At 38.1% G+C, this 12486-nt stretch overlaps 1 protein-coding gene across 1 annotated transcript in view; it reads right to left on the bottom strand.

The window, feature by feature from the left end:
- TES (testin LIM domain protein) overlaps positions 1–12065 on the bottom strand; it is a 29743-nt gene extending 17678 nt beyond the window's left edge. Inside the window, exons 1-2 of the mRNA XM_015816435.1 lie at positions 11861–12065; positions 391–476 (exon numbers count right to left, since the gene is read on the bottom strand). Coding sequence (XP_015671921.1) covers positions 391–476; positions 11861–11887 — 113 coding nt within the window. The 5' untranslated portion in view covers positions 11888–12065. The remainder of the gene's footprint in view (positions 1–390; positions 477–11860) is intronic.
- Positions 12066–12486: the final 421 nt, after the last annotated feature.

Here is a 12486-nt window from a genome sequence, read left to right as displayed (position 1 = left end):
ATCTCCCACCTATTTCATTAGGTTATTTCCCTGTACAGAGGACCAATTTCAAGCATAATCTTTATTTCCAAAAAATGATTCTGAACATTCCATATCCCACAGAGACATTATTAAAACATAAAAGTAAGTAGCTGCAGCCCAACATATTTGCAAGTATGCCCATTTGATAAGGGGATGTTTTCTGTTTGGCACCACCAATTATGCTGGCCATTTTGGGGAAGGATCCATTACATACTCTAAAAATTCCAAATATAGAAACTTTCCAAACTTCATTCCCTTTTTAATATTATATCAAAACAAAGGATATTTATTAACATCTAATGCCTTATATAATCAGATTTTATCTGCATTACTATCTATCCATACCTATCTATGTAAGTATAATTTTACCTCCAGAAGTGTAGCTCAAATCCTTCACATTTATCTTTACATTTTAAACATGGGGCTCCAAATCCTTCTTCATGTCCTAAGCCCATCTAAAGTGAGAGAAGCAGAGAAGGGGGGAAAACAGTTTTAGCATAATATTATTGTAAGGCATATGATATCTTTTACTGGTGGGGCAAAGAGTGGCATACTTCCAAAATAAAATAAAAAACTTGCCACTTTGGCATTGCAATGAAATAAATCATGCTCTGGTGCTTTATTTGGGTATCCATAAATGATTATCATCATGATAAAGAAGTTAAAATGGAGAAAAAAAATATACAACACATTAGATGTTGGTATGTATATATGCAACGGACACTTTTCCATTAAAGGCTAGATTTTAGAAGAATAAATGCTCATTAATGGTCTGCCTGTACATTTAAGCATACCACATTCAATTTTGTTAATGTACAACTAGTCTGATACTCAATAACTAAAAAGAGTCAAAGCAGAGCATAATCTGTACTACAAACTAGATTAAAAACAGGAATCTGAGCATGGTAATCTATCCTTGAAATGTAGTAAAAGGATTTTGAACAATATCTTGTTATATAAATAGCTATTGTTGTCATCAGCCATTCAACTGTGTCTGACCCTGGGCCTCTCTATGGATCAGCACTCTCCATACATGCCCCTCTGTCTCACATTGCCTCCTTCAGATCCGCCATCATCATCCTGGTGTCATCCTTTATTATGTCCAGCCAACAAAACAGGCAGCCCCTTCTCCTTTTTCTGATCACTCCTAGCATGGTTGACTTTTTGAGTAAGTCAGCTCTCATGACATGATCGAAGTATGACAGCCTCTATTTGGCAATCTTGTCTTCAAGTGACATTTTTGGTGTAATAAAAATATAATATAAATATAAAAAATTATATGTTACTATTTATATTTTATTTATATAAATAGCACTTAGTATAAATTCAGCTTGGCCTTGTATGTTTAATATCTATAGTTTTTTCCAAATAAAATTAAATAATCTATATAAATAAAAATGTAAATGTTCGTTTGTTCAAAATCTTAAATCTCTGAAAGTTCTTCACCGATTGCTTTGAAATTTTGACACAACGTTGCATTCGAATACGTGCATGTTTTTATATACCTACTATTATATAGATGTCACACCTGTGACACAAACGTGTGCTTTCTCTTTTCTTTCTTTTCCATTTAAACAGACTGAGCCACAGCAACGCGTGGCCGGGTATAGCTGGTTTGTAATATATTGCAAAATCCAACCAAATTCTGGTTGGAATTTAGGAAGTATACAGGTAGTCCTCATTTAGTAATCACAATTGGAACTGGTAACTTGGTTGTTAAGTGAAATGGTCACTTAGTGAAACTGCAACTATGCTTATGATCTTACTTCAACTTTCCCTTGATTTACTGACTTGCAAAGCCTGAGAATTTATCATTTTTCGTCGCCATTGTAATTGTGAATCGTTGCTAAACAGGATATTGTTAAATATAGTTCTCAAAAATTGTCAGTTATTAGTAGTTGTCAGAAACCAGTACTTATGAACAGTTAATTGGGCTGTTTATTCGGAAATGGATCAGGAAGAGAATGGTACTTTCAGACTTGCAAGACTGATATCAGCCTCAGATGAGCCCACTCTATTTTATTGTAATGATACATTGACAGATAATTGCAAATGTGAAAGTAAATTCTCCTTCTGCTCCTTTATTGCTTGGAAAACTAGGGAGGGTCTCTTCTGAGCCACTTGCCTCACTCACTATCCAGCCATGGGCTATGTTATCTCTTATCTGACAGTTTGGTGGCAGCATCTCTTTGCTCAGTCTCCCACGTTCTCACATATTCTATTACATCAAGCCGCCATAGCCCTTTTAGCAGTGAATTGTAAAGAGGTCCTCTGAATGGTTTGCAGATCAAAAGGTATTAGAAAGTAGTTATCATAGCTAATTCTGAACTGTGTAGATAAATAATTAACAAAATCAACCAGAACTCAAAAAAGATACCCCACTCCAGCCCAGGATGGAGCTGTAATTTTGGTCACTATCACACTATTGTCTTTTTAGGGACACAAGTCATCACAAGTGAAATAAAGAAAATCCTTTCTTTATTTGGAATATCTGGTCTATGAGGTGAATCACACAACTCTGGAACCATCACGCTGTATTTCAAACAATCACAGTTATTTATTTAGCAATACATTTATAGTATAATAATACAAAATGAACTGTTTAGATGCTATATTGTTTTAAACTGATTTATTGTAATAATTGTTATATTTATATACTACTGTTTTTAGTAAATAGATTTTAATCAATACAGAAAAGCAACAGTGATTAACAGTCTACCATTTTTCTTAATTCAGCAATTTCTTTTGCAGTGGCAATGATTAATCCATCCTTAGCATAAAATGTGTGCAAGTGCTTGAGTAAAATCTTTCCACACACGAATATAATTTAAAACCTCTGCAGAATTTATGTTCTATAACAGTGTTTGAGCAAGCAGATTTGGGAGACAGAAAAACTGACTTTTTTTTTCTGGAAACAAACAATATATGCTACTGCAGTCAACAAGTGGATTTATTTTCATTTAACTACATTGAACTTTGAATGCCTTTTAAAAAGCTCCAGGAAAAGCAGATCTCAAGCACTGCTACATTTGTCATCATTGTGATTACTTGCCTCAGAACATGTGTTATAATTGCTAGAAACTATACATTGGACTGACATGGAATTATTTCTGAACACTAAAACTAACTTTCCAAAGTATCCAAAATTATAACAAATTGGCCCATGCAAGGGCCTAACAGAGGATGGAATCAATTTCTCCATAAATGGAATCATGGAAGAAACTAAGATACATAGGTCATTTGAAATGTTGCCAGAAGAGATTTCTGTATGTCAGTTGCTAAAAATTCTAAAAACATCTGGCATTTTAAACATGTCTAGTCAGATTTTAAACCCGACGGCATATGAAAAGCATTATAAGTGGACTGATTGAAATCATCTGCTTCACAGTGTCTTCATGACTAAAATATTACTTCAGAGCCAAGTGTTGTAAATGGTTACAGCCAACCTAATGTTTGAAGAAACAAAGGGCTTGCTTTAATCAGCTTGGAATGCTCTGGGGGGGGGGGCAGCACTGTTGACTTCTACATTAAACTGCATTGTCTTCAGTCTTTATCTGGCCTCACTCAAATGAGTCTTACCTTGACTTTTGCTGCCATGTTAAGCTAGGTATTCCTAGCTTAACATGGCTAGTTTTACCTCAGCCCCCAAATCAGCCTTCTGAACAGATTGCCCTCCATGTTGCTTCCTGGGAGCCTCAAGGAAATTACAGAGAGAAACATCTTGAAAAGCATGGTCTCGCCAGGAAGCAACTCTTGACTTCTGTAAAGATATAACTTGGGGAGTCCCAGTTACTCTGGGCTGGACTGGTTTTGACACAAAGTTCCTGTTTAAGAGGAAAAGCATCCTAACCAGCATCCTGTCCTCAGTTGGATGGCTGTAACTTGCAGGAACCACAAGCCCAGACTACACATCTGCTTTACACTCTACATCCTAACCAGAAATTGAATCCATCCATTCCTTTATTTTTCTATCCTTACAGCTTCAATCTTGCCAGCCTTTCCACAAGGGAGGGTAGGTTTGTCAATTTGTTGCAAATCCCAGATCCCAGCCACAGAGACTGAAACAATCACATGTCCTGCCACAAAAGACTACAGAAATGATACTGTGATGCCAAAGCTCCACACATCCCATTTGAACATCTTAGAGCAAATCATCTGTTACTGCAGGACTCTAATATAACCTCACAAAGTTAGGAATATACAAGCTGATGCCTATTATTTTCTTCTGCCCTGCAGAATAAGAAAATGCTATCCAGCCCCTTCTGCCGGTGATCATGATTTCCAATAATGGAAGATAAGATGAGATGAGAAAAAAACTCTTTCAGGTTTTTTTTTGCAGAACTGGATAAGGCTGTCATCAAAGAAGAACTATTGTTTCAATTTAAGAATGAAATGAATGAAATTTCACTTTTTTCTTTTTGTGTTGTATCTTCCATATTGTGAAAAACTATATAAAGGACTTTTTTTTCCTGATCCTAGGAATATTTTGGATCAAATGGGAATGAGGGAGAAATTAATTAATTGATCTGAATTATCCAGGGTTACCCCACTGCAATTCAACAGACTTTTGGTGGCTTACAGATACAGTATAATAAAAATGGAAAAAATACTGAACTATAAAAACCATAAAACAGGCAATGCAAAACAGAGGCATCACAATCCAAATACTGCCTGGAATAGCTTGGTTTTCATCTCCTAGAGAGTGATCAAGATAAGAACAGACCTCTCCTCCAGGAGGAGGCTATTTCAAGATCTAACACCACCACCAAGAAACAATTCTGAGCATTGAACTCCTGGCCTCCTGAAACTGGAGAACAACCAGCTGCCAACTCACCTACCAATGGTTAGACCAATTTCTGTGGAGAGAGGTTATCCTGTAGGTAGCTTGGTTTGAAGCCATACAAGTTGCCAGTAGTACTTTTGATTGCACCCAAAAGCTAACAGGGAATCAATGCAAGGCTCACTGGCAGTGACAACTGCTAGTGAGCATCCAGGTGACTGTATTCTGTATCAACTAAAATCTCTTGAGGGAACATGGTGGTGCAGTGGCTTAATGCCGCTGGGAATGTCAGCCAGAAATGGTTTGCATTCTGACAGTTCAAGCCTGGCTCTGTGAGCTCCCTGCACCTGATTCTTAGCTCCTGTCCTCCCAGCAGTTTGAAAGCATGCAATATTGTGAGTAGATAAATGGGTGGGAAAAATCTAGCTGTGTCCACATGAATGGAGAGAGGAAGCTAGCGATGGACCTGGCCAGACGCGAGGAGGTGAAGGCGTGGCTAGAGTGGCAGAGGAGCCTAGAAGAGCCAGCAACCCAAGTGGTGCTAGCTAATCAGTGTAATAGTTTGTCCCCTGCAGTGCACCAAGGATTGGCATGCAAGTGCTGATGAACTATTAATGAACTAGTAATCTAGGCTGTTAGACTGCATTGTGTCTACCATGTGTAGATTTCCCTGACTTTGTATGCCAAAATAAATAAGAAGAAGCTTCTCAGTGGTTTTTAAAGGCAGACCAATATAGGCTGCATTGCACTAATCTAGATGTGTGATGATGAGGGCAGGAGTCACTGTCACAAGGACCTCTTATCCTAGGAAAATCTGCAACTGAAACTGCAATGAGTCCTGCCCATAGCTCCCATCTACTGCTTTAGTGTGAATCCAAAAGGATCCCCAAGTCATGGATCTACTCCTCCCTGTCCAAAGTAAACATTGGACTTGAAAGAGAACCCCAATGCACAAATAGCAATTCTGTCTTGCTTGGATTCAGTTCCAACTTGGTCTTCTTAATCTCCTCAGCAGTATCCTCAGTATGGCCTGGGGTTGTGATATAAATCTGGGCATCATTGGCAAACATGATACTAAAACCACAGACTGCCAGATGACTTTTCCCAACAGCTTCATGTAGAAAGCAGAAGGGAGAGGATGGATCACTGCATTAGTCCATAGGGAAGGAGATCTCTCATTGACCGGTACAATCTGCTAAGGAGTGTCTGCCCCGCAGGCAGTCATAACAAAGGTCATTTACTTGAGTAAACAATGCAATCTTGGTCTCATGCCCAGGCCTGAACCCTGATTCATGGGTCCAAACAATGTATTTCACCTATGAAGCTCAGTATGGGTCCCGATTCACTTTCCAAACAAAAGAAGATTACAGATTGAACTGTGTTGTCTAACGTGGATGGACCTAGGAGGCCTCTTAAGGAGGGGATGCACCATGGCCTCTTTCAAAACCACAGGCATGTTCTCCTTTCACAAGCAAGTGTTAATCTCTTGGTTGCAGGAAATCCCTTCCTCCTGCCACCCAAAGAAGCCAGGGCTGAGGAACCAGCTTACAAGTAGCCTATAGATAGCCAAGATCACCCTGCAGATGACCCTATTCATTTCCTCAGATAATATGCCTAAGAGAATTCTCCAAGCACCAAGCTACACCCTGCCCAAGTAGAGTCCAGACTGAGTTTAGTCTGCATTTGAATTTTGTATTTTTGAAACAAGGTTATAATATTAAAAAATCAACACTGTTTGCACTTGAAAATGCAATTTGCAAACTAGATATATATATATATAAACATACATACACACACATATATGTATGTATACACATACCCACACACATACATACCCACAACACATATATATACACACACAAATATATTGTATTTGTGTGCGCGCATGGACATTGTTTGTAAAAATAATGCACATCTGGGATATATTCCCTTTTTTTATTGCAGTATTTGCAAGAAATGTTATTGCCTTCTTCACATTTTTGAAAACTTAAGAGGGAACCAGGGATGATAGCCTGGACAAATGTAGGCTAATTTCTAAAGCAAGGCAAAGTAAATAATTTGGTTGTCCAGCTGAGGATGTTCAGTGCTCTCTGGAAAGTGCCTTTCTAAATGCAAACTCGATCCTATCCTGGCATCTTTTTCACCATTATTATTCAGAATTCAGAGAGTTGAAGCTCACACAGCTAAATGTGGCCAAGGTCCAGAAGTGAAAGAATATCGTGAACATATATAGAAATGCTGAAAGAGATATTGCTAGTAAACACTATTTGAATATAAACACTATAGAGCCCTTCTTTGTTCAATAAGGTTTTAAATAGATGGAAACAGTTTGTTACCTTGGCTTTTGGGATGAACATTTGGTTTCTTTTAAAACTTACCCTTTCATGTTATTATTTTATGCTCTTAAGTTATTTTATTAGACAGATTCCTTGCCTGTAAGCATCACCACACAGTTCTTGCTTAGTTCTGCTCTGATAGAAGTCCAAGTATATAAATAAATTGAGGGTTTTCTTGTGATAATGCCACTTCTATAAAATTGCTTGCACAATGTACTAAAGCAATTGTACGTCTGTTAAGAAGAAGATGTTTCCATTTGGCCTCATTTCAGAGAAGTTGCACTGAACTCAACTTCAACCCAATGATGGCACTGAACCCAACTTCAGAGTAATTAAAACAGTGATTTCTATGTTTCCTTGTTTCCAAAGCAGCAGCCACAAAGCAAGAAGAATTCAGAAAAGCTCTATGAAAACAATGAACAACTAGCACTTTGCAGTAAATAGGAGTCAAAACTTTATTCTTATATGGTAGTGGGGGTTTTTGCCTCCAAAAGAGGCACCAGGTCTTATTTTTGGGGTGTGTCTTTTCCACAATCTCACCTCACGGCAGCGGCACCAACAGCCCAGCCACTTCTTCTGTGGCCAAAGGAAATGCATCTGCAGCTGAGAATGGAGCTCCAATCTGTATTTCGCCATCAGAAGCCTTCTGGAAAGGCCTCTGCAGCTGAGAACTGAGCTACGGATTGAATCTGTAGTTCGGTTCTCAACTGCAGAGGCCTTTCCAGAAGGCCTCTGATGGCAAAATGCAGGTTGGCCGGGGGGGGGGGGGAATCCAGAGCTCCATTCTCAGCTGCAGAGGTATTTCCTGAAGGCCTCTGATGACAAAATGCAGGCCGGGGAATGCCACAGAAGAAATGGGCTGGCGAGGCGAGGCAGGTATCAATTCATGGGAGGCCTGGCTGCAACGGTAAGCAGGTGCGGGGCACATGGGGCAGCTCCACCCCCACCCTAACTTGATTTTTAAGTGTGCACCTTGCCCCAAAACTAGGGCTTATTTTGGGGGTAGGGGTTATATTTAGTCCACCTCCAAAAATCAAGCTAGGGCTTATTTTTGGGGTTGGTCTTACTTTTGAGGAAACAATATGTTAAACAGCCTTGTACTATATGATTAAGCCAGCTTGCATTTTTGACTCTCTTCATTTTACTTTTTCACACATCCAAGAATATACCTCAAGTCAAACATTTATCATCTGAATAGAAATATTTATTTTCCAAAAAGAGAGGGACAGACGGATTGAATACCCATGACTGTGGCAGTTTCTTTTTTCCTGAGATAAACTATGTAAGCTTCACATGCAAATTGGCCTGTGTCTGTGATCTGATGACATATATTATGGAGGTCACCAATGTTACAGATGGCAACATAGACTCTCCAGCCTGGAACAAAAGCTGATCCAGGAAGCATTTAATAAAGGATGAACTGGATTTATCTTGACAGATTTATGGTGAATATGATATAATATATGCTGGGGAATATATAAAATGTCTATGTGCATACACACGCACAATACACACAAATTCATATATTTGTACAAACATACTATATACAAAAACACAGACACACAACTTTTAAATTATATATAATGGAAATAACTTTTTTATTTGTGGAATAGCTCTGACTAATTTTAAAGACATTCCTGGCATTTAAAAACATCAATAGAAATGGGTTTATTACTGGGTTTATTAATTACTGACCTTTAAAACATATTGATATTTAGGCTCTATCCTTCCAAACCATCTATTGCTCAGGATACGCCCATTTGTTTTCCTGAAAAGGATGATTCAAGCTTATTGCTGAAAATCAACAATCTCCCTGAAATTACATCTGTAAATTGATGTCATGCTTATGATTTTATCTTTGTCAACCCCTCCCTACATCTAAGATGATTTCACTGCTTTACATACTATTAGATGAAATAAGACAATGTGAGAGACTATGGATTAACTAGGCAAGGCATTTTAAACAATGTAGATCTTACACTTGAACTGACATTTACTGCTGAAAGGTTAAGACTGTCTGTTGAGGGTGATAGAAACATTCAGGATTCTGAGAACATATTGTGGCTCTTCTTATAAAATGGCTACTATCAGGAAATAACTCTATGAAAAGCACAGATTTCTACCAGGCCCTTTTTTCTGCACTGCCCTTTGCAGCCCTTCAGCTTACTTTCATCCTTTTTCTGAGTAGATTTTATTTATTTATTTATATTTGGATTTATATCCCGCCCTTCTCCCGTAGGACTCAGGGCGGCTGACAATCAATTAAAATACATAAATAAAGGCAAGTCTCTTTAAGTTAAGCCCCACTCTGATGACTTTACAGACGTATTAATGTAGGTATTTCGATAACAATACAGAAGCAGTTTATCATTTCCTTAGTGAAGTATGTATTTTTAACCTTGCAGTCTAGTCTACAACTTTGGAATCTTTTGGTGGTTTTCCACCCAAGTATTAACTAGGTGTGATTATGCTTATTTTTCTGACATAGCAGAGGTCAGTATAGTTACAAACCTATCAGTAGGTTATAGCCATCTAAAATAAAATGTTATATTTTGCATAAGTTCTCTCTCATTATTTGAATTATATTTGATTTGGACTCAGAAGAAGACTGCTTTTAAAACAGCAAACAGTCTTAGTTAATTCTCACTCATTATTTTACATCTATTTGAGAAAAAATATTTTCCACAGTATTGTTGTATTGCTAAAAGTTACTATAACTGATACATTTAATAACAAAATGTCTTTGAATGCATTACATATACAATATACTTTCTAGCTGGATGGGATTCTCTCCTAGAAGATTGGTGAGATTTAACATAGGCAAGACTGGGAAACACTGCTCTGTACAGCAAAGATGAATCTAATTTCTGGATACCTGGACAGAGAAAAGGCAAAATAGAATGACCTGACAAAAAATAAAAACATTCAAAGGAATATAGAAACCTGTTGCTGCTTAGTCTTACATTTTAATAAAAAATCAACGAACTCTGATTTTAATGTCTTAACATTGCATCTGAATTTCAGCCAGTTGCTGAGTACCATTTTATGGTTGGGAGAATGTTACTGCATAGTTGTGCAGCTCTTGGGCTACAAATACAATTAATTATATAGTCTGTTCCCATATAGATGCATCGTCCACTATAGCAGGGCTGATAAGATTACTAACATCTATAGCTCAACAGCATTAGAGCTGCTCTTAACCTCTGACACCAGCTTTTGGTCCTATATAGGTTTTCCATACATTATTTTTTTAAACTCTCTTTTAGGAAAAACAGGAAGAAAAAGATAAAGACTCTAGTCGTCCCAGGACTTAATTCTTCTACATTCAATTTGACTTCTGCACCATTTTCAAGAGTGATAAGGAATTGTATTCCTCATCTTTTCTTTAATTATTATAACCAGAAACATTTGATAAATGGAATGTCTGACAAGCCATAATAATAAACAGCTTTCTCTGCAAATTTTTAACATTTAGTGTGCTCTATAAAGAAAATTATCTGTAATTTTTAAAAAGCACATTTCACAGCTATATATTTTTTAAAAAAATAAAAGCTTATGCAACGAACTGATGTAGCAAAGTCCATTATTCAGATGCACTTTTCCAGACATTTAATCATAAAATAGATCTAATATTTATGTTGTTTACATGCCTGAGATTTATATTTATCAGCTTTTCATATCATGGCCCAAGAACTCAGGCCTTCCAAAGAGTTTCACCCACAATTTCAACCAATTCAGAAACAATAGCAGTAACAATAGTCAGTAAAGAATGCTGCAGGACATATGATCTGTTCTTGCCACCCCACCTACCTAAATAAAGTAAAGCTTTTATCTGCCACCAGAGGAAGAAGTTTCATTCAATTTTAATATTCTCCAAGATCCTGACTTTGGGAAGATTCATCTCCAGGTAACATGTGATACAGTCAAAATTAAAGTCATCAATTGGAATAAGGGATGACAAGTTTAACTATTTCAATGTTTTTAACCTAATGTCTTGGAACTACAATATATGCACAAGATCAGCTCATCTAAAGTCAGGAAAGCCAGAATCAAATGCAAAAAGTATAGAAAACTTTGACATAAGTTAATCTATTTATCATAGAAACATATGTCTTGATGTCTTTGCACCCAAAGAACTTTTGTATCTGGAGTCTTCCTGTGTAGATAGGCAGCAGAAATGAAGATAAGTTTCTTTTTGTGTTGGGGTTTTACCTGAGCAACTTTGTTCAGGTAGCATTTTGGATAATATGTAAGTATGCAGTTTTATGCCAACATTCCAACATTCCTAACTGAAATGATTGTACATTATTAAGGGTTTTCCCCCCCAAACCATTTATATTTTGTATTCAGCTGGAGGGAGTAGGTAATTCCATGTAACTTTTATTTACAGGAGTGAACACGATTTACTTCTAAGTAAATTATGATCATATTGTACTATACACACATTAATGTAGCATAAACGTGCATATAGTCTCACCTTCAACCCAATCAACAGCCAAGCAACCAACCGACCAAATAGTTATTCTCTGCAAAAAGAAAACCATCAATTTCCCTTCCCAAAACACTATTCTCTGGCTTCGGTGAAGAAGGATTGAAATGGTGGGATGCCAAATTTGAGACCACGTCAAAGGGTAAGACAAGATTCCGAGGGATTCCGGATTGTCCAGCGTATGCAGGTAACTTCCGACCAATCACCCAGTTTCCTGACTCACTGTTCTCTTACCTTCTTGATTTTGCTCTCCAAATCCATGTCGGGATTCTCGGCACGGAGAACACGAGATTCCGGGACCAACGGCAAGAGAGACGCCTTTTTCCTTCCTCCTCCACCCTTACTGATGATAGAAGGGTGTGGTTAGAAAGGAAATGTGTTTCTCGAGATTGCTCCACACCGCTCGCTCCTGGTCTCCTTTTGCATCTCTCCAGCTGCTGGGAGTAGAGTCAAACTTCCGTCTTCTGCGGCAGCGGGGAAAGAAACAAAGGAAGCCCTGCAGCCAATTAAAGCCCAGCAGCTTGCAAGTCTGACAGCCAATGGCGGGCCTTCCGAATACCTTTGCTCGGCAGGCGGGTTGGCTTTTGCCCGGGGGCAATTCGCATTTAATTGCGGGCGTTGAGTGAACGCAAGTCAGAGCTTTGGCAGCGGTTTGAGCCGACCGAAGTCTAGGCTTAAAGCGGGACTTTTTACAGGGTTTCTGAGTCAGTCAATGAATGGGGTGTCAGAGAAGGTCATGGCAAAGGTATTTGCTGACGCAGCCGCCCAGCTCAGCCAATTGCTGCTGGTGCATTTGACTGTGTTTTGTTTCTCATCTAAGACGAAGAAAAGACACGAACAATTTATTATTGGATTGAGGG

This window comes from Protobothrops mucrosquamatus, unplaced genomic scaffold, assembly GCF_001527695.2.
Source record: "Protobothrops mucrosquamatus isolate PMUCROS unplaced genomic scaffold, P.Mucros_1.0 scaffold452, whole genome shotgun sequence".
Lineage (NCBI taxonomy): Eukaryota > Metazoa > Chordata > Lepidosauria > Squamata > Viperidae > Protobothrops > Protobothrops mucrosquamatus.
The sequence above is the reverse complement of the archived record's forward strand: the minus strand, read 5'-3'. Positions and strand labels throughout refer to the sequence as shown.